The 24042-nt window shown below is 36.9% G+C and overlaps 1 protein-coding gene across 2 annotated transcripts in view; it reads left to right on the forward strand.

Moving 5' to 3' along the window:
• BEND4 (BEN domain containing 4) overlaps nucleotides 1–24042 on the forward strand; it is a 47504-nt gene that overhangs the window by 21510 nt on the left and 1952 nt on the right. The window contains exons 3-4 of one of the 2 annotated variants that reach the window (XM_072406271.1): nucleotides 2873–2964; nucleotides 20047–20216. In XM_072406271.1, coding sequence (XP_072262372.1) covers nucleotides 2873–2964; nucleotides 20047–20216 — 262 coding nt within the window. Of the gene's footprint in view, nucleotides 1–2872; nucleotides 2965–20046; nucleotides 20288–24042 lie in introns of both variants that reach the window. The other variant, XM_072406270.1, reaches the window with a different exon arrangement.

Genomic DNA, 24042 nt, shown 5'->3' on the forward strand with positions numbered 1-24042 from the left:
TTTAGCAGTCAGGGAACACACAACAAATCTGTATAAAAAATATAAAAATGTACAATAGAAAGCAAGTAATAAGGTTAAAATCACATAAAAATATGCTTTTAACAAAATATACAATGATAACTCACATATTGATTACCAGAAGAACACACTATAGTCCTTCTTCAAGGAAATAAAAAGAGCTATTTACATTTTTCATGTATTGACCACGATGTCATTGATGACCATGATGTCATTCTTGAATGCTACAATCCATAATGTTATATTTTGGCCCAGCATTTACATCTCTGAAGTTCCCTTGATCTAATGTTTGGTATCATTATTTTTTTGTTACCTATAGATTTTCATTTTTATTTCATCTTGAGATGCAGATCAAAACCGTACACTGAAAAAACAGATGAGCGGAATATTGGAGATTTTATATTGTCCTCTGATAACACTGCAATGCTCTATTGATCGTCACATGCATAAAGCAGCAGAAATTTATCATGTCACCAGGGAAAAGTAGGGCACATCAACCGAGGGCTGTAATTTCAGCAAATAACAATATACAGTTGCATTTTGATGATCTACAATGTCTGATCAAGGTTGTGCTCCAAAGAACTGGCTCATTTCAGATATCTTGCAGCTATTCTTATATTTGTGCAACAAAACGGAATCTGTTTCCTGAAAGTGAAAATCATATAATGCTGGAGTGTCATTCTGTTTTACATGATTAATGCTGTAGATGACTTCTGACTGCCAAATAATCCAACACCTTCACAGATCAAATAAAACATTTTAACTTTTTTTGTCCAGAGCTATATAAAACCTAAAAACCTGAACCAAATTTTGTAAAGTCAGTTTGTATGATTAACTTATTTGCATGTCTAATTTTTACAAACACATAAATGTTCACCTTCCCAAAGGCTTCAGACTCTAGCACTTTAGTTTCCTTCAGTCTTTTTGGCATTTTGGGCCTAATTTAATAAAGCTAAGACTGAAAATTATAGACTATCTTGTCAGAACCTGGGTGATACATCAGATCTGAAGTGGATTTGGTCCTGGATAAAAATATTTGCAATATTTTGACAAATTATGTTTAAAAAAGCCTTCAAATCTTCTGCAGTCTTGGAGAGCTTTATTAAATCAGGCTGCCTGTGTTAGATGCTTATGTCCCCCACCATACAGTAATCCCATAGAGATGTAGGGATTGGAGAAAGGAAACACATAGGTGAAAGCTGCAGTGCTAGAATTGTGGGGAGGCCCGAGTCGAAGGCCACCATAAAGATGACTATTCTCACTTCTTCCCTTACAGGGAAATGGTACTTGGGTTTGTTTACCTGACATGGTCTATCTAAAGACATATAAATCTTATATTTGGTACACTATTGTACCAGATTGATTACATTTTGTATTACAAATAAGATGGAAAAATATTTAAATAAAATATAAGGTGTATCTTTCCGGTAATTATGTGGATCACCCATTCCTACGCCTTTGTTTGTAAAGAGACGCTGTCCCTGTGCTAGCAATCTCAGCAAAATTGTTATACAGAATAATGCCTCCTTGGATGTGACATCAGCAGCCCCAACAAAACAATAGTCCAGGTGAACTGAAACAAAAAACAATCTTCCCCATGGAGCATAAAGCACAAATCCTTCTATTACTCTCAAAGTGATAATAAACTTGTGCACACTTAAAACATCCAATCGTGTCCACAAGATTTAAAAAATAACGCTTCCCATTTAGAAAATTGTAAATCAGCATAGTGTGAAAAAATTTGTGCACCTAATAAAAACCTTTAACTAACCAAAATGTATTATTTTATTTGTTTAAATTCAATGTTCCTTATTTTTTACAGGAGATCTTCTACAAGAGTATTATATTTACTATCTAAATATTGTAACTATCCCTACAAGAGTTTTAATTTTTCAGTGTTTATATGTATTTAAATTGTAGTGTACTTGTCATGGAGAAAAATTCATATTTTTCCATGGTATAGTGGCTATTAATGAATATTTAATATTGTTTGTGAGTCTCTTGGTGGCCGTACAGAAAGCCTCTATTTCACATAAACTTCTAGAAATGTGTCACTCGGGTTAGATTTAAAAGAGGTTTAAGTCATGTGCTCCATTCCCAACCATTTAGGGTGCAGCCACATCATGAGAAATCAGATATTCAAAGAAAACATGGAAGATACGATGCAGAGAAGAATTTTATTCATTTTTTATTATTATTATCAAGCAACCATATAGCAAACAGCAGCTCATGCTCCATATTTTCACCATACATTCTGGGGGAGCCAGTTACCCTAACTGCATGTGTGCAACCAGAGTGCCCAGAGAAAACCGCATAATCTCCATACAGATACTGACCTGGCCAGGATTTATACCTAGGAGTCACACACAAGTCCTAACCATCCCTGACCCCATTCCTTGAGCCATCTGAGAATCTTCTTTTATAGCTGTCCTGCCACTGATGAAGACATGGAAGTGAAAAATTAGAATTTTTAGTTCTCTTATTGAACAATATCTACATTTGATGGATAGTTGTAGAGTTCTTGACACTATAGTGTTTACTGTTCAGTTCGGCATAAATTTTATTCCTCTAGGTTTGCCCTCAGTATACAAATCATACAAGTTTTGACTGACCTGATGTTCAAATGTTTTAAAATGCCCATCTATCTAAAGTTGTTTATAAAATAAAATGCAATTTTTTGAAGAACCCAATTTTGGATTTGTACTTCTCTATTCACCTGCCTAAAGTTCTGTTATAATTCATTTTACATTTGAACTGTAAATTACTATTTACATTTGTAATGATGATGATAAAAAGCCTATGTAAGAAGTCTGTAGTATATGTAATTTATATGTGGCTGTTCTGTCTTTTGCAGTTCCCTGCCAGACGGTGTTAGACTATTTAAAGACTGTACTCCAACATCACAACCAGCTGGTCATACCGCAGCCTATAGAGCAGCCCACAGAGGTAATGGAACTCAGGATCTGACATTGTTGTATATGTAGTAACAGAATGTGCACATATTAGTGCTACAGGTATGATTTCCTAGCTACCTCTAATGTTGTCTATGACCCCAACTCATACAGTACCCCTCCTGGGCACCTGTGCATCTCCTGTCTTCGAGAATGAAAGCAAAGCTCACCTAAAATAAGGTTTCAATGAAATGTAATACTGTGATTACTCGCATACACAGTGTAGTTTACTGGGACATTTTTTGAAAGTGGCTTTCCAATATACAAAACATACAGGCCTATATTGGAACTTATGCCAGAGAATACTTTTAACATAAGGATAATGTTTCTAATTCTATAAATTCCTAAAGAGGTTTCCTATTTTACCTATAGGTAGTCTGGGCCATAATTGCAAATTGCAATAAAAAAGGTTTGAAAAGATGCCTCTACTTTATATGCTGTGACAACTGATGGGATTACCCTACATGACAGTCTTTCTGCTGGAATTGCACACTTAAAGTGGACTTACCACTGAGATATATATCTGATTTAACAAAGCTCTCCAAGGCTGGATACATTTTCATCAGTGAAGCTCGGTGATCCAGCAAACCGGAAATGGATTTCTTCAAAGGTATTTGCTGTTTGCTAACAAATATTTTGAATCCTGGACCTGATCCATTCCAGGTTTACTGTATCACCCAACTTTATTGATGAAAGTGTATCCTCTCCATCCTTATAGAGCTTTAATAAATCAGGCTCATAATGTGCACTACCATTGCCAAATTTTGACGTGTTGTCAAGTTGTGTGATTTAGCTGAACACCTCAGCTGTATAATCATTCTGGGTCTGGGATTTAGAGGGTATTAAAAGGAGAAGATCAAAACCCTCAAACAGGCTAATAGGATTTTTAATACCAGAAAAAAAATGACCGCTTATGTATTCTCCCAATGTAAGTCTGCTTTAAAGTGTATGCAAACCCAAGAACAAAAATAATATATTAATAAACTTCCCAGTCCCTAAATGTGGCAGATGCATTTGTTTTCTTCACTTCTCTTTAACCTAGAGGGTTGTTGCTTTGTAGTTTCTAAAGAGAACCATGAACAGTATAACTCATAGGAGTACTCCAAAAACATTAAGTTAGGTTAATTGGCTGTTACCAAAATTGATCTTAGTTCTTGTTAATGACAAATGACTATAGTGATACATTTGATTTGAGCCCCTTTGAGGGACATCTACTGACATGACTATGGACTTTGTAAAGCACTGTGAAATATGTTGGCCCTATTTAAACACAAGTTATTCATAATAATAATCATAATAATAATAATAATAGGTGTACAGCCCAGATTTTATCAATGGAGGTATCAGCTCTAAATAATTCTGGCACCATGAAAAGGTATTTGTTTGCCCACTCCATTTGTGGTCAGTCAGTGGAAAAACCCTTTAATCTGGTGTACATCCCGCCTTTACAGTGATAGTTTATTCCTCCTTGTATTCATTCATGGTCAGTCAGTGGAAAAGACTCCATCTATATGGATGTGACAAAGACCTTAACACTGTATTTATAATGGATGTCAATGGACTTTAGATTGCACTGCGGTGGTCACCAGGTTCTATTATATGGCGTAGGCTCAGGCTGGGCAAAGTACCTACAGAACTCTGAACTTTAATTTTCAAGACCCACATTATTAGTTATACTACTATAGATAATGATACATTGGTATAGGTAGACAGGTCCATGAATGTATTATATCCAGGGGCAGCCCTGCTTCCTTCAGTTGTAAAGGCCACAAAGTACTGTGCCATTGTATTATAGTAAACCCTAATAAGCAAGTATAAAACTTACTTTTTATGGCAACAACTAAAAAGGAGCAGAGTATTTATTTTTAGGTAAAAAAACATACCTTTTCCTTCTATGCTCTATTCAAGTTAGGTTATCAAAAGCAAAAGCTGCTTCTAGGACCCCAACATTAACATGCCGGTATAATTACCATACCATTTTATTAAATTGCAAAAGATGTTTTTAATTATACATTTTTCATTTTTAAAGAAATCTGATGATCCCGTCTTGATGGTCTTTGTTCATTCATTTCTTGCTTTGAAGTGACGGTGAAGTTGTCACCATGTCTCATGCCCCCCTGGTAGAGACTACTAGCAGCCCCACTGAATTACATTACCTGTGCATATTGTGACGGTTGTTGTCGCCTTTAGGAAAATGCAGCCACTGATGGAGGGAGTACAAGAAGACAAGAAGCAGTTAAATAAAGCTAAACGAGATCAGTAGCTCTAGGATGCCACAAAATCATATTATATTCAGGAAAAGTCAGTGGAAAATAAGGTAACCTAATGCTTTAGTAAACCCTGTCTTCTAGATAGGGTTAAAATCTACTTTACATACCATTTTAGGGTAGGCTGTCACCTTTTTGCTGATTGATAATTAACCTTTCTAAGTCAATTACAAAGGAAAAATAACCGCTCTGATTTTGGTGTTGACAATATCTCTCTGTATAATGAGTCACAAGCTCCAAATTCATCTATCAAGGTTTCCTGTTTTAACTTGCTAATCGCTGTTTAATTTATACAAGAAATGCTCTACTTTTCTTGCACTCGGCATTGTGTTCAGAAAACATTATCATAATAATATTATTTGTGCACTGTGATAACATGCATACATATACGATAGCTCCTTCTCTGCAATTCCCAGACGTGTCGTGATGTGACGCGAAGTAGAGGGCACTCTAGCCTCCTGCAAAGTATCCAACTCTCACGTCACTTTGATGGAAGGTGTCTTGATATGTTAATTGAAGATCTGATCATGTCTTTTGCATAGCTTTTATGGCTAACCACATTTTTTTCACTGGTCCCTTAAGAACTCGGATGCATTATGATGAGTGCAGACAGTCAAGCTTCTTCATCCTAAGTAATTGTTGAATTGCATATTTGAGTTCTTCGGGAAAGGAAAGTGTTGATGTGTGTGCAAGATGTAACCGCAGTGCTTCTACAAGTACGATTGTTGTGTATGTTGTGTATCTAAAGCCTAGCAGTCATCACAAACAAATTGGGTTTTCTTGCAGAGTTCTTTGTTTGCCAGATTCTATTTAACCAGTAATATATACCAGTAATGTATTCTGTTATTCTACCTTGTAATAGAAAATATGCTTAAACACGCACAGGCTTTTACTTTATTGAAGTGCAAAGGACAACAACAATGTACAAATTACATATACAAACCAATAACAACTGATTCGAATTATATTATATTGAAATCATATTAGTTTAAGAATGAAGTGCATTTGTTTTTATATTTTTAACAAGCAGTAAATTCACATTGAAAAAAAAAAACTCACAGTCCTCCGTAGCTGCAGTCAGTTTAGAGAAAGCCATCTTCAAAACTCACAGAGTTACTAATATCACATCTTCTGTCTCATTATTATCTCTGGCCACTAGGACCAACTTTAGTGTCTCTATTGAACATTTTGAGAATTATTTACTTCTCTACAATGCATGCTGCTAAAGTGGTCAGTGATGACTTGTTATACCCCATTTGTTTTTACCCCTTTTATAACCCCTTCTGCATCGTATACCGTACATTGCTAGCATAGCTAGCTTCCACTGGCTATAACTGCCGGGAGGTTAGTTACATTTTCATTACTGGCTCAGGGTTTTGACATAAAAGCAGTTCTGAGTATAGTACACAGTGCTCAGTCTTTTAGGGAAAAGTGCAAGGAGGGAAATTTTGGGTCTAATAGACTCCTTATGTCTCAACAGAACTTGTTACTCCACAGTACTATGTCATATCAGACTATTGGCCCCACATGAGCAAAAAAGTGAAGTCAAAATGAAAGTAAAAAAACAATAAAATGTGACAGCATTAACAAAAAAAAAATAAAAGCTCATTTTTGTCTAGAGGATTTTTTTTAGTTTGCTTTTTGAAGTAAGACTTTAAGTTATCTGCTAAGTATTGATATCATGAAGACATTGATATATTTGATGGGAAATGCAGAGCTCTTTCTCTACTTTTCAGGTGGCCAACACTGATTTTAATGAAGAACAAAAAATGTATTTTAACTGTATACATTGTGATGTCAATTTTAGTTAGAGGTGGAGTAATTGGGAGGGAGGACTTTGCTTTAAGATCATTTGCAGTCTCATATACAGTAACCTCCATCAGGTATACGATCAGTCAGTAGACTAAAGGGTCCAGACCCACACCACTACTACAAAGGAGTCCTGGTACCATACATTACAATATTGGGTACAGTCACCCATAAGGAAAACTTCAATCAACTTCAACTTAAAGTAAAAATGTTTTTGAACACTTCAGTCATGTTATAAATATGTAGGTAGTCCTATCTGTACAGATAAGGGAGTCTAAAGCAAACTGTTTTGCATTAGATTGCTTTAAATTATCATTAATATTATTATTAATAATAATAATAATAATAATAATTATAATAATATTAATTATGAATAAACAGGATTCATGTAGTGGCAACATATGAGGCAGTGCTGTACATTAAAAAGGGGTCATCTGAGTGGCTCCTGAAGTCTAAAACAACTTACTGCATAGGTGCAACCAACTGAAAGGAAGATTTTGGCCATGTCTGTCACATATAGGGAAGTATGCATCTGACGTGGGATGGGGGGCTGCAAATATGGTGGAGGGCACAGCGAGCAAGTTATTGTGTGGGTGGCACGTTGGCTGATAGTTTAGCACTCTGGCCTTTGCAGCGCTGGGTCCCCGGTTCGATTCTCAGGCCAGGACACTATCTGCATGGAGTTTGCAGGTTCTGCCGGTGTTTGCGTGTGTTTCCGCTGGGTACTCCGGTTTCCTCCAACATTCCAAAAACATGGAGTTAGGTTAATTGGTTTCTCCCAAAAATTGCCTTTAGACTGTATTAATGACATATTACTATGGTAGGGACATTAGATTGTGAGCCTCCTTGAAGGACAACTAGTGGTATTACTATGGACTTAGTAAAGCGCTGCATATTATGTTGGCGCTATATAAATACTGTATAATAATAATAATATTTAAGTAGTGTTGGATAGTTGTGAGGTGCTAGGTAGGTAGAATAAATGTATTTTATATGGATGTACAGTTAGGGAAAGGTGCAGATATCATACAGGAAAGTGATAGGTAATAGACAATATAATCACAAAACAATATATAATAAATATTTATGATATATTTTTGCTTTTGACTCCAAATATCATCTCAAGCCGAACAATAGGACATTATGAGGGTCATTTTCACGGTCTGAAATATGTTTTTTTCATCTTGAAAGAGAACTTTTATAATCCAGCAACGTTATAAGATTGATCTCCTGAGGCTTTTGTTTTGTTCTTCCTTTCACTTCTTTCCTTTTACTGCAAACTTTGTATTATTGGTTAGCACAGAAGGTCAAAAATAAAGAGCATGTAACAAAAACTCCAACTGCAGCCTCACATAGAGAATGTTAATATAAAAATTCCTTGGGATTTAGCTCCTAATGTTGGTGCACTTTAAGCTTGTGTTGACTAAGCACTCTGAATATTTCAGTTTGTTTTTCTATACAATTTCCAATGTAAATTGACACTAAGAGCCCATTTGTATCTTTTTATATATACTGGTGTTTACTAGCCATACAACCCATTTAAAACTTAACCTGCAGGGTCCCATTTTGCATTACTTAAACTACTTTTTACTGGCTTTTACCATTAATTCAAGGAATATATCCATTGTATTTTCTAGCAAAAAAAGTTATATATTCTTTTATAGGAAAGCTGAACAAGCTCTTCCTTTTCCATACATTATTGTTTTTGTATCTTTGCTTATATATATATAATACCTTTTTGCTGGGTTTAATGTTCTCCTTATTGTGTATATACATCTTGTGCCCACACCCCATGGTGAGGAAAAACAAAACTCAGGAGAAGTGAAGACCAAAGTACTGGATTTTTACTTCCTACACTCACTCGGTCACCAGCCTCTAGTTATGAGGATAAGCTTCTAAAGAAGCCAAAAGCTTCTAAAATTTAGTGGGTTCATTCATACTTTGACTCCTTATATCCTTCAGGGACTCCTACATAGAGCACATCTTTCTGCTCAATGGACAAGTTATAGAGTCTTTATTTTTTTTATTACCGCGGCATTGCAAAAATAATAACCTGCTTTTATTTATTTTATTTTATTTATTTTGCTGAATTTATAAGCATCCTCCATAACTTAAATACCAACTCCATCTGGAAAGCGTACAGTCCGACGTCGGTTTTTTATTGCTGTCCATGACATCGGGCCTGTTTTATTAAAGCTCACCAAGATTGGAGTGGATACACTTTCATCAGTGAAGCTGGGTGATCCAGCAAACCTGGAATGGATTTCTTAAACTAATTTGTTGGCAAATGTTTATAATCTTGGACTAGATCTATTCCAGAATTTTTGCATCACTCAGGTTCACTTATAAAAGTGTATCCTCTCCAGCCTTGGAGAGCTTTCATGAATCAGGGCCACCATTGGAGGTATATATCCTAACTTCCTAAGTAAGTGAGTAAGTGATGAGTTTAATTGTTACTCGTTGAGTTTTTGTTCCTATCTTGTCTTCTTTAAATCAACCCTGGCAGGGCCACTGATAGTGGTAAAAAATACATAGGACTTAATGTATTAAAGCTCTTCAAGACTGGAGAAGATAGACTACCATGAGTGAACCTTGGGGATCCAGCAAACCTGGAATGGATTTCTTCAAAATATGTTGCTATAAGTTAGAGGTAGAAAAGAGGGGACTGCAAGAGGCCAGCTGCACAAATGTAATATTCCCCCAGAAAACAAACTGTTTTGATTTAACTTTCGCAATAAAGAATACTTAGTATTGTGACTCGGAAAACCTTGCAGAGGAAGAAGCAACAGTTAAAATCATATATTATTTGATGAAAGTATTTGCAGTGTATGATATTTTGTAGGGGATACAAGTACAGCTAAATGTGCACTAATTGAGTCTTCAAGCAAAGCCGTATGAGTATTTTACTCATTAAAGCACTGTAATATATGTAATGTGCATTGTATTCCTATCTATCATAAATGTAGATGTCATTAACATATGGAAATGGTTATAGCATTTCACACACAATTGATGTTGAGTATCTATAATTATGTACAGGAGACAATGCTAATAACTTTTCAGTGATGTAGGTTTAGCTGTTTGATTTTTTATGTCTGTGGTGCTTCATCAAGTGTAGTTACAGACTTTAATACTTTTTACTTCATTTTTTGTGTATTATTACATCATTTCTAAACTTTATAGTATTATTCTTCTTTTTATTCTATCTGCAAATAGTCCTGTTCTTTTCAAGTTTTTTTTTGGTTGCAGCAGAGAGACATAATCGATAAATAATACTTACCTAGTTATTCGGGCTGAAAAAAGCACAAGCCCGTTGAATCTAACCAACAGAAAAAAAATAAATAAATAAAGATATTGAAAACATGTATTTGACCCAGAGGAAGGTAAAGAAACATCCAAACTTGGTCTATTTTGCTCCAATAGTATTATTTTTTTTATCCCAATTATTATTATTATTATTATTATTATTATTAAACAGGATTTATATAGCGCCAACATATTACGCAGTGCTGTACATTAGATAGGGATTGCAAATGACAGACTAATACAGACAGTGATACAGGAGGAGAGGACCCTGCCCTGAAGAGTTTACAATCTAGTAGGTGGGGGAATTTCATACACAATAGGATGGGAGATAAGTAGTGGTGGGAAGTAGTGATGGTTTCAAAAGACAGAAGAAGACGGGTAGGCAAGTTTGAAAAATGGGTTTTGAGCGCTCTTTTAAATGAGCAGAAAATAGGAGCAAGCCGAATAGCAGATATTCCCTGGATCAATAGTCTCTGGCATTGATATTTTTAAATGTATATATCCAGTTAGAATCTTTACATTTAGAAATGCATTTGGGTTATTCAGAGGAACCTGCATAAAACAGCACTTGTGCCAGACAACTAAGTTGGTATTAGAGACACTTCCGTATGGCAGAGAGTCACTAGACATTTGGGTTTATTTATAAAGCAGTGAATATGACATTCACTTAAAACATTCCCTGGTGGAGAATCTTCCAGGTCCACGTATTTCAATGGCAGTGCAGTGATACCTCCGTTAACGAGTGACCCTGCTAATGAATTTTTCGGCTAACGAAGATTTTTTCTTCTCAGTTTCGGCCTCGGCTAACGAATGCATTTGTGGATGTGCGATAGCAAACTGCAGCCGCGGTGAGCAGTATTGAGTTTTATTTTAGTTTTGTTTCGGCTAATGAAGATTTCCGGTAACAAGTGTGATTCTGGAACAAATTATCTTTGTTAGCGGAGGTATCACTGTAACTGATTCTTCAACAGGGATTGTTTCAGTGAATGACAGACTTACTACTTTATAAATAAACCCCATTGTGTTTACATACAGTTCCATTTATGTTCTATGTTCTTTGAATGAAAACATGATGTACTTCAAGGGTTGCTTGACTATGTAATTTTGTATATATCACACACAAGCTAAGTGTGTCATGGGGCCATGCAGCAGAAAGATCTGGGTGTATTCCACAATTAGTTAATTTACTAAAATGGATGCAAGCATAAACCTTCCTAGCGATAACCCCGAGTGTGACTCGGGGTAGAAAAAAGTTGCTAAAAGCGGTAACCCAGAGTCACACTCGGGGTAGGTAAACCTATGGGAAGGTTAGTAAATACAGCGCTTACCTAAACCGTCGGTGTCCCGCGTCATCCATCGCCGCAATCTCTGTCCTCTTCCTTCTTCCTCCAGCCGGCTTCTGCATCCAATGAGTCACCGGAGAGTTCCTGGTGACGTCAGTGCGTGTGTACGTTGCCGGCGGGGCAGGAACTTCAAAATCCATTTGTATTGCATTCAATACAAAATACCTGTATTGAATGCAATACATTGGATTTATATGTGTCAAAGTAGTACATTGTTTTCAAGAACATTTATTTTACAGTATATATAATAGTATGAATATAATATGTATTTTTTTTTAAAGTTTAAAAAAAAAATATATATATATATATATATGGATTTTTTAATTTATTCAATTTCTTGTTTTTACATGATTTTGTGTTTCAAACTTTATTATAGTCATACTATTATATTATACTGTAAAATAAATTTTCATGAAAAACAATACCACTTTTAGACATATAAAACTGGAAAGAAATGAACCGCTAGGGAGGTTAATTGGATACCTTGTTAGTGGTTGATGTATTCATTAGGTTCTGTCCACATTTCTGACCTGAGCTGTGAACCTCATTTCCCCATAAAACCTTAACTTTTCACCTTAGGTGAGTCCACTTGTTTATTAGATAGATGGTATACCAGTTCTTTTTTTGCAGTATTTGTTTAATGTAGTAATAATTGCAATGGAGAAAATGGAAAACACCCTTGTGTTGGTAGAGGAAAAACAGGAAAAACCTTTTTTGGTGTTATGTATCGGGTTGCAATGTTCTTTGTAGAACAGTCAGACCCCACAGAGATTTGTTTTTCCTTATTACTCAATTATTGAATTAAATATTATGGAGTCCTCCAGAGGCTGTAAATTCATAGCACAAACTAAACCCAGGAAAACATATAAACGCCCCAATTTATCACCAGAGCTGGATTTGTGTGTTGACTGACCAGATTCATATATCTCAGCCATATAAAGGTTCACCAAGGCTAATGGCAGGGAGGTTGTAGGACACCGGTTAAATACTGCTAATCAATACATATAGAGTGAATGACTGGAGTATGGATGAGGAACTGTAGGTATATGATTCACCCTGCCACTAGAATAATAATAAACTGTGCTAAGATTGAACAGTAAGGATCCAAATAGACTGCTCAATCTGTAATATAAATCTTCTGCCCTACAGTTCTGCTGCTCCTAGCCAGGGCATTGGTTGGCTATGCAGCAACAAAAGGTTATCATTTCATTATCTGCCAAAATGTGCAAGACAGAGTTTGGCAGATTAATAATCTGATTGCATAGAACCATTAATCTGATCCATGTGGGCACCTAATAATTTGAGTGTCATGGGGGATTAAAACGTAGCTACCACTTTGGCCTTACAGCATTTGGGTCCCAAAGGTGAGTCTTGGCCGGGACACTGTGTCTACAGATTTTGTATTTTTTTTCCTATGTTTGCATGGGTTCACACAAGGAACCAGGCATTGAAAGACATACCAGTATGTTTATTGGCTTCTTCCAACTTGGTTACACAATAAGCCTAATTTATTAAAGCTTAGACTGGAGAAGACAGAATAATATGAGGGAACCTGAGTGATCTAGCAAATTTCTTAAAAACAATCGCTACTATTTGGCAAATGTTTTCAATCCTGGTTGAGATTAATTTCAGGTTTACTGGATCACCCAGGTTCTTCCATGATAGTCTATTTTCTCCAGGAGAGCTTTAATAAATCAGGCCCAATTTTAGAGTTATTAGATTATGTCTTTGGGAGGGACAATACATTGTGAGCTTCTCTGGGGACCTTTGTAAAGTGCTGTGTAATACATTGATTTAGATACATTATTATAACAATCTAGTTCACACATTCTTAGGCTCACACATTCCCCATTATCAAGCATAGAACAAGATTAGAATCCCATTTAGTCTTCTACGACAGCTGAAATCCCCTATGTACCCAGAGGCAGAGGATGGATAGCCGTGTGCATGTTTGTGTGTCTTTCAGGGGTGACAATGCTGTAAGAATTACAGTTATTTGTCGAAGTCTGATTGCTATCTGCATCAATGTGCAGAATTCCTCTGACACCTTGTTAAAAACCACTAAAATATACAAGAGGAGATCGGGTTTTTCATTGTGCATCTCGACACTAAAGCAGACCATTTAAATCATAGCACTATCCACCTATTGAAATATTTTCTGTACTACAATGTGGCCGACAGACTTACCTTGCAGTGCTAGGGATCTGGGTTAGGTTTCCCATGTTTGCAGGGCTTTTACAGGGACCCTGAGTACCTTCATAAAAACATATTATTTAAAATTAGTTAATGGCCTAGGTGGGTGTTAAACAAACTAGATAAAAATAAAAAGAAATAAAAATAAAAAATGATATAACAACAAAACCCCACATGCAATATCCACCTTAAATCCAGAGATTTCCCCCACAGTACATCCTTCTCGTCAGTCCAAATGTCTTCAGGCAACATTATTCAACCTGCTTTATCCTGAGCCCATGTTGTCCTTGACCCACCTTTGCTTGTAATGGGACAGTGAAAGGAGAAGCTGTCACTGCTCGTTCTCCTCCTGACAGCAAACTTATTGATTGATTGTCTGCTTGTTCTGCTTCTTCATTTCCACTTCACCATTTCTATATAGGCACTTCAATAAATGGGTATCAGGTCAAATGCAGGCACTTTCACTGCTTGTAATAAATAAAATATAAATGTAATAATAATAATTAGCTTACCTGGCAGTGATATCATTTCTGTGTGCTGCATCCCCCACCTCTTAGATTGTAAGCTCCTTGGGGCAGGGTCCTCTCCTCCTATGTCACTGTCTGTATATGTCTGTCATTTGCAACCCCTATTTAATGTACAGTGCTGCCTAATATGTTGGTGCTATATAAATAATACTAATAATAATATTAATATACATTGCATGTGTAGAGAGCAGGTCCTCCTACTACAGGCTGCCTGCAGAAAACTACAGGAGGGGGCGGATAAAAGACCAGTCACCCTGCACAAAGAGACCTGACCGGGCTTTATCACAGGAAACTTCTGCACAATGGCAAAGTTTAGCACTGAATTAGTGCACAAATCTATTAGATATTACATTATAATATACATAATAAAATAATATACTATAATGTAATAATATACATATATAATATAATAACATTAAAATACATTCAACACGCCAAGATCCACATTCCTCTTGTATTCAGACAATATTTGCTTTTTCTAGAGCTCTAAATTCTTTATTTCATCTAAAGGAGTAGAGAACCATGAGAATATCCTCTGTACTATATAAAGAGTAGATGAATATTCCTGCTGCCCTGTATAAATAGATAAAAGCAAATCAAATAACTGAGATCAGCTAGGAAATATTGTCCAATAAAATAAGAAGATCTTTGATCATTTCAGCACTTTAACATTGTGTTATGTAATTACCTTGGAGTATAGCATGATAGCATGGTGCTAACTTAATTAAATGTCCAAAGAAGAGTTGAAATCTCCTGTAAAGTATGTAGTGGCAGCTAGGTGTTATTGACTGATCATTGCTATAAATGGTATGTGGGTCGTACAAATTCAAGTAATTAGTCCCAATGCTTCTAGTTAGCCCTGGAGTTTCACAGCTCATGTAAATTATGAGTGTTGGGACGTGAGAAGGATTGCAGCTTGACACCATGACATTTGCTTAATGCTGCAAACTTGAATTAATATACTTTGCATTTACATCAGGCTTTCAGTTTAACGTTACAGTTTTTTTAAGTTATATTTTTTTCTGCTACTGTAGAATGAATGCCGCATTTATAGCACTTAATGGTAATTTAGGGAGCAGATGATAAAACATCATCTTTGTATTGTGCAGTTGTCAGCCATCATACAGACAAGTCTTTCATCAGGCACGTCCTGGCCTCCTGACATGTTAATAGAGGCATCGGGAGGTTATGGGTTATATTTAAATGATGTTCTCAGTCACTGGATCATTGACACTTTGGCTCCTACTTGCTAAAGTGCAAATTATAAATAACTGCCTTCTCAAAGGTGTTCATTATACCTCGTTGGGTCTTGTTATGGAAAATGCAAATGTAATTTAAAAGTGTCAGCCTTTAGAATGAGCAATTACTTGTTCATTTCAGCGCATGTTTTATTGTCAGGGTAATGGCAAGCTTGTTTTTTTGGAGAAAGTCTTAAGTACTTTAGAGAGTTTCTGTGTTCTGCACAATGAAGAATGACTGTGCGATCCTATCAGGATTATCAGAGATAGATCAGATTTATGGTGCATTGCTTCCTATCCTGGATGGCCCCGTACCATCAGAGCACTCAGCATTGGCAGCTGTCAGTGTTACTCCTTGCAGCCATGGCAGATAATGCCTGGCACAATGATGACACTTCACTAATAATAATCCAGCATTTGGCTGCCACCGCTGACTTCTCACCTGGAGGGTATTAGTTGCCCGGATCTTATTGTGACCTTCTTGTTTCTATAATTCGAGTCAGTGGCCTGAAAATAAAGTCATACTGGTTATGTTAATATCAATTTCTCCCCTGCTCTCATGCATGTCATTTTAGTAAGTTAGGATCAATAACTCAGAACAAGCATGGAGTTTCAGACTTTCCTCATCTGTATTCTAATATTATAATATTTCTGTATAACTTATATACTACTACTTTTTATTCATAATGGAGGTAGATATAAAAGACACAAACGCAACTCTTTAAAGAGGAACTAAATTAAAAAGTGCCTAAAAAATTCACTTACTTTCAATCCTGCAGCCCAGTCGATTGGTCCGGAGGTGTCTTGCGTCGGGTCCCACATCGTCCCGGTATCTGTCTTCAGGCCGGTGCTCCGGGGCACCGCCATCTTCTCTTCTTATCCACGCTTCTTCTTCCTTCATCACCCAAGCCAGGCGCGAGATCGGGTGACCTAGAATGGAAAAAAAACGACGATCTCACTGCGCATGTGTGAGATCAGAAAATGTTGCGGGAAAAGGCTCCTTCTCAGGCATGCGCAGACAATTGCCAAGGTAATTGAGAATGAATGGGAGCACAAAGCCTCCCAGAAAACCTATGCCACGTATTCAGGGAGGCTTTGCGCTCCCATTCATTCTCCATTGCCTAGACAATGTAGAATTAGGGGGCAGTGCTTTAAAAAAAAAGGATGTTGCACTTAAAAAAAAAACAACAGAATTTTTACCTTACATAAAATGGTTGTCTACCCTTTTATGTAGATTGAAATTTCTGAGTTTAGGTATTGTTTAAAAAATGATATATAGTTACCTGTAAGTCTAGCTGCATAATATTTGACTTTATGTCAGCCCGTACAATCCCTGTGCATTGAAGTGTGACGGGAGAAGCAGAACAAGGAGCCAATCAGTTTATGTGCTAACAAGTAGCATGATAATCAGAGGGGAGAGCAGAGAGACAAGGCGATTGGCTCATCATCATGCCACTACTTGTAAAACTGTCCAATAACAGGCTGTTCAGGACAACTTAAATAATGCTGAGACTGAGGACATCCAGTGGCAAAAAAAGTTCTGTAAAGGGAAATCTTTGGATTCAAACTGAATATTGCAGCTAGTTTTGCTATTTTATTTCTCAATGGGTTCATGTTTATCTTTTTATTCTTGATTGGGTTTACATACATATTCCTTATTGTAGTTTATTGGCTTGCAACAAACTAGAATAGTGAACATTATTACAATCAGGTATCTGAATCATGCTGGTCATGCACATTCACACACATTGGGCCTGATTTAACAAAGCTCTCCAAGACTTTAAATGTTACACTTTTTTAGTGAACCTGAGCAATCCAAAACACCTGGAATGTATTTGGTCCAGGATTGAATACATTTGCTAATAAATGAAAGAAATCAATTTCAGGTTTGCATGATCACCCAGGTTTTCTGATATAAGTGTATCCTCTCCAGCCTTGGAGAGCTTTATTAAATCAGGCCCATTATCTGAATACTAAAAACATAATTCCTCAGCACTGGTATGTCTTCCTATCAATCAATGTGTAGCACCCAGAAGTATGCAGCTTGTTAATTGTATTTGTACAGTGCAGTATCCATCATCCACCCTGGATTGTGTTAGTAGAGCTCTGAACACGTGAACTCCATTAAATGATGTTTTTATCTGGAGGTTGTCTGTCCATAGGATGATGAGACTCTGTGAACTCTCTATACTTGGTGTCATTAGCTTAATATTTACATGTGTCATTCTGGTGACATACGATTCACACATTCCCAGGAAAATCATTACCAGAATGTCATTAGTAAGCAACATTTGCAGCATCTTACCCTCTAATTAATAGATACATCTTCTGGAGTTAACCCTTTCCTGCTGCACAGTACTCCACATGTGAAATGGATTCATTAAAGGGAATCAATTTAGCATAATTAATAATAAGAGTTATTATTTTGTAATGCTGTGACAGGAAAACTCTGATTATTATTGCCAAATGGCATGTAAAATGAACCATTTATAAAAAATTATTTTTTTTTGGTGTGTAAATGTTTGATCTTCCATTTTGAAAGCAATCTTTCTCATAGTTTTTTTGTATATAATATATAAGGCATATTTCTGCATATATAAGGATTGTCATTTTAATGACAGCTAACAAATTCAGCCTCATGTTTTAAAGCACTGCAACTTCAAATCTTTCCTTTATGCAGGCAGGGTTAATACAGCTAAAGATATGGTTTATGTCAGCACACACTCAAATATCTTGTGCCATTTAATAAATCTTCAATAAACCACACCCCTTTACATGAAGCCAGCCCACTCTCCACTAAACTCTGCCCCTTTACAATGACCCCACCCACTTTCCCACAAACCCCACCCCTTTACACTAACCCGGTCCACTTTTCACTAGACCCCACCCACTTTCTATACTAACCCGACACACTTTCTAGTAAACTTCAGAAAAGATTTCATAATTCCATAATAATGATGTATTCATGAATACAGAGCTGCATTATTATGTGTCTTTTACATCTGTTCAGCATTAAACCCTACAAATTAATTCTTATTTGCCCTACTTTAGTCTGATAATATACCTTGGCAAACATTTTCCTGTTCTTCATAATAAAATACCCATTGGTTTGTCAGAGCTGACCAGCAGGTGTGCAGGATTTAGTAATTCAACAACAGACAAATGTGCGTTTATTACAGAGCTGTGCTGTATATGTTTTTCATTTTGTCCTGACATACACTTGAATATTTCTATGCTGTTATAAAATTTGCTGTGTAAGTTGTAAAATGTGTGTAAAGATTTTTTAGCATTCAGAAGGTTATTCGTGACCCCCCACAAAAATGTGGTAGAGACCTGCAGGATACAGATTTACAGTTATAGTAAGGGGGAAAATAATATAGAAAGTTATTTATTTATTTGCAGTTTCAGCTACAGTACATTCAAATGTCCAGAGACTTCATGCAAGTCAAGATATAGGACAATAGGAACCAATGGAAAGAAAGCACTGCAGCTAGCGACTCCTTGGATGTCACTGCTACTACTTACAGTGATCATTTATGGGAAGTGTGTAACTATTTACAAAGTATCACAGTAAGAGGACATTAGATATATCGTACAAGAAAAAGAACATATATTTTAAAGTGGATTATACTGTAAAAATAAAAGGCAGGTTGTTTAGGCTGGGTTCACACTTGTGGTTGCAGTGCGTTTACCTATCACTATGTGGTGGCGTCTTCCTGCCGCAGCCTCATAGGGAATGAGTAGGGGTGGCTGTTAGCAGTATTAGTACCATTCACTGCCACCAGCTGTCAGTTGTATAGACACTGGTTCAAAAACTAGCGGTCTGGTGCAAGTGTCAAGGTGCCAGCCACGGCAAGCCACACTACTTTGCACGTGTGCACCTACCCTTATTGCTGAAGGGACAGACGTTACTTCTGCAATATAACAAACCTATCACCCTGTTAGAAATCCTCTGGACACTGGCTGATGGACTCGTCTACGATGGAAATGTCTGCGAAACTCGTTGATCAACAATTGAGACCTGTGTTTTTTTAAATTTTTTTTAATGTTTTTGTGAATTTTTTGTGTATCCACCCTACCTTTGAATGGTGCTGCTGCTGGTAATGAATTATGTAAATCTGACCAATCAAAATTGCCAAAGTTCCTGAACCTGGAAGAGGACCGGTTCAAGATGTCAGCTCCTGCAATAGCGTGAGGAGAGTGTAGTTAAAACATTTTGAAAGTTAAAAAAAATTCTAAACATGCAGGAAAGTTTATAGGTGGGTATTACAGTAACAGAAGACATTACAGCACAGGGAGGAACCTGCTTTGTATATGTCACCTGTACAATCCTAGGATAAAGTCTGTGAGCATTGACAACCCGTACTCATCTTCTGTTTCTGTCACCTCTACAGGGCAGCAAACAGCTTCTGAACAACTACCCGGTATACATCACTAGTAAACAATGGGATGAGGCCGTCAACTCCTCCAAGAAAGATGGAAGGCGGCTCCTGCGATACCTCATCCGATTTGTGTTCACAACAGATGAGCTTAAATATTCATGTGGCCTTGGGAAAAGGAAAAGGTCAGTGCAGTCAGGAGACACTGGTCCTGAAAGACGTCCTCTGGATCCTGTTAAAGTAACGTGTCTCAGAGGTACTGCATCTTTTCACTCAGCGCACTCTCCCTTCCTCATGTCTTGCACTGTCTTCCTCTACATTTGTCTAGCAGGCTTCCTGTGATCCTTGTAATCTGTATATTGTGCAGTAGTGGTAAACTGGACACAAACAAATTCTCCTAATTGTTCTCTTTTAGTTTGGTGAATATATTGAAAACCCTAAAATTGCTTTGTTATATCTGTTCAGTTTATTCTTCAAGATATACAGTAAACCAGATCTATTTTCCTGTAGTAGGCTGACAATGACTCAAAAACAAAAAAGAAACACTTACCATCAATCCCACAGAGCAGTCGATCCGTCCGGAGGTGTTTTCCATCGGGTCCTTTGTCGTCTGATACCAATCTTCAGGTCGGCACGCTAGGCGCTGCCATCTTTTCTCTGTTCTTCTGGGTTCTTCTTCCTACGTAACCCGACACAGGCGCGAGATCGGGTGACATAGATGGGAAAAAAAACTTGCCTTGAGAAAGAAAAATTTCTTTCTCTTTTGGCGAAAGGGCATCTCAGGCATGCGCAGATGAGAGCCTCCCAGGATGCGTGACGTAGGTATCCCAGGAGGCTCTACGCTCCCATAAATAAGTTGGGGGTGCTGCACCCTTTTTTAATTTTTTTAAAGTGTGTTGCACTGAAAAAAAACACAAACAAACAGAATTTTTACCTTGTCTACCCTTTTATGTAAAGTGAAAATTTTAAGTTTAGGTACGCTTTAAGTCTTATGCATTTTTACCAGTCTTTCTATGAGAAATATAACACATTACATTTCTGAATAGGTAAAGATGAGGGTTATGTAGCTGCACATGCAGGCAGGCTTTCTAGAAGCCTCCAGGTACATGTGACAGGGATATCCTGGAAGGCTTTGGCATGGTCTGCTGGTCTTGGGCATGCACAGTGGCTCATCACCAGAGTGACAACTATAAAAATTAGGAAGGTACAGCCAGCTCCCAAATCCAAGATTTGGGAGCTGAAAAAACAAAATAATGAAAAGACGTTGGACATAAGGAAGACAGTTTATGGACTAGTAAATACCAGCTTGCCCCAAGAGTTAGCTAGGGTTGGGGTAGCACTTGCAGGGATAGCTAGAGTTAATGTGCCACAGTGTTCTGGCACACATCAGTGTGATTCACCTTCAAAACCACTGACAGGTGAAGTGAATAACACCGATTATCTCATTACAATGGCACCTGACTAATAGCCTTTTAAAGGTAATGTGTTACCTGCAGGAAAAATGGGCAAATCTAAGCATCCACTTTAGGTAGGGACAAACTGTGCCAGCTAGAAGACTAGGTCTGAGCATCTCCCAAAAAGGAGGTCTTGTGTGGTATTCCTGGTATGCAGTGGTTGGTACCTACCAAAAGTGTTCCATTGGTTTACTTGTGTCTTAGGGTGACAGCATGTCTCCCACACAGATTCAGTACAGTGAATTAGCATTATTAACGAGGACCAGAAGTGTTGTATCTGTACGAAGTATAAATGAAAATATAGCCACTTTATCTAAAGATTGGTATCCTGCAATATATTTGATTTAAATACGCTCTATATAAATGTTGTCTGACATTTCATATATGCACTAGAGAAGCATACAAGCATATAGAGTAGCCCTGGAGCTGTGCAGGGGAAGAGCCACTTCATATTGTACATATCTGTATGTCAGATCAGCATCTGTACTGCAGCACAGCCAGCACTTTCATACATCACACCCGTGCATAGATATTTAAGATTAAAGTGATACTTATGGTTATTAAAATACAATTTGCTTTGAACCCATGTGTGTGTACTTCTCTGAAAATAATTTAAAGGCAAATAATATTAGCAATAGAATCAAACAGTTATTTGCAATAAACAGTATGGGAAACCACAAGCAGTTTGAGAAACCACACAGTGATCAGTATAGCTGATACTGCACCTGCTGATTTATTGATGACAGCGTGTACATTATTTCCCATCCTTTACATATAGGGGTCAGGTGTATGTTACATACGTAATGCAGGGGTAAGATGTATGCAATGTACATAGTGAAAATATATAATGATAAGGTATATGTAAGGTACTGTGGAGGTTAGCACCAAAGGGCAGGGTGGCAATAAGGCAACTCCGGGCATCAGCGTCTCGTTTGGGCCTGGATTCCAGGTATAAGGCTGAAGTTAATGATGCCAAATATCCTATAAATGCGGCATCCCACTTTTCCTTCCTCTACAGTACATAGATTAGTAGTCAGCTGTAGGAGTTAAGTGTATGTAAAAAAACATAATGCAGAAGTCACATGTACATGTAATGTACATATTTCAGCAGTCAAGTGTATGTAGATTACAGAGTGTAGGGGTCAGGAGTATGAACCATAAAGGGGTCATATATAAAGATACAGCCCAGCACATGGCCCCTTTATATACACACTGTATACACATTTGGATTTCTCACACTTATACCAGTATATGGGGCCATTGCCCCATTGTTAATTGAAGGTTGGGAATACCCTGCAATAGCTATCAGTGGCATACCCAATTTAAGTAGGAATATAAAAGAATATGATTGAATATCGCTTAAAGGTATTTTTCAAAATGCTGTAAAATTTTAGTTCCCTTCTCTTCAAAATAGAAAATCTCTGATGTGACCTATTAGATCTGCAGAGGTTTGACATGTCTTTCAGAATTGCAGTGAGAGCTTGATACAATATATATTTTTCTATCACATGGAATATATTGTTGTTGAAGAATGCATGTCACTAGCAGCACAAGGTGTCCATGTAATATATTTATTCTGCACAGGATTTACATATTTATTGATTTCTTTATTGTATTTGCATTGCGTTCCTTTTACTTCAGCAGGTTGACATGCTCATAATAACCTTCTGCATGTTTTCATTTGAATGAATCTTTTTAATATCCATTTGCTAGAAAGACGAGGCACCTACATCATTAATTAAAATCTACAGACTTCAGTCAATGAACATTCAGACAAATCATTCCATAAAAACAGATTACCAGATGCCATTTTTTGATCATTATTTAAAGCCCAGCCAGATGTTACGGCTATAGAAATTAAAACAATGGAGATTATAAACTATAAACTCATAAAAGGTACGTCTCATAGTTTAGTGGAATGACGGTATTAAAGGGAGGCAGGTCTTCCTCTTTCATTAATAAGGTGGAGGTTTAATAGGGTGAAGCAATAAAATGTAGGCTAGAATACATGGCCCAAATTGTCAGGCAATAGAGATAAGGATGATTGCTGTTCATACATTATAATCCAAATATACTCCTTCCTGAAATATTAATGGCAGGATATAATTATTTTTCTGTCCGTGGTTATCTTTGCTTCTATATCAGACTGTCTGGGCAAACTTATTCTGTTTAAAAGATTTTTTTTCCCGTTCAAAGAAAAGGTGAAATCACCTTTTAGCAAATTGAAGGTAAACTCCAGTTATGATCTGGAGTTAAAATCTTTATATTGTATTTGTTTGGTAACCTTTGTCAATTGAGCATGTGTTACCGCAGGAAGTAAAAAAATTCTACCGATATTTTTTCTTTATTTGGAAGAGGTGGAGTTCTTATTAGAATGGCTGGCCAAAATGACCAATACAGGTAGTAAGAGAATACATTTATTTAGTTATTTCTCTGGCTTTCAACTTTGACACAAATTCGCAAGTCATGTTGTTCCGTGCAAAGAATACAAATCTAGAAAACTTGGTCATCATGAGAAGAATAACTTGTTTTTTGTCATCTGCTGGCACCAATGCAA

This window comes from Pyxicephalus adspersus, chromosome 3, assembly GCF_032062135.1.
Source record: "Pyxicephalus adspersus chromosome 3, UCB_Pads_2.0, whole genome shotgun sequence".
Classification (NCBI taxonomy): Eukaryota; Metazoa; Chordata; class Amphibia; order Anura; family Pyxicephalidae; genus Pyxicephalus; species Pyxicephalus adspersus.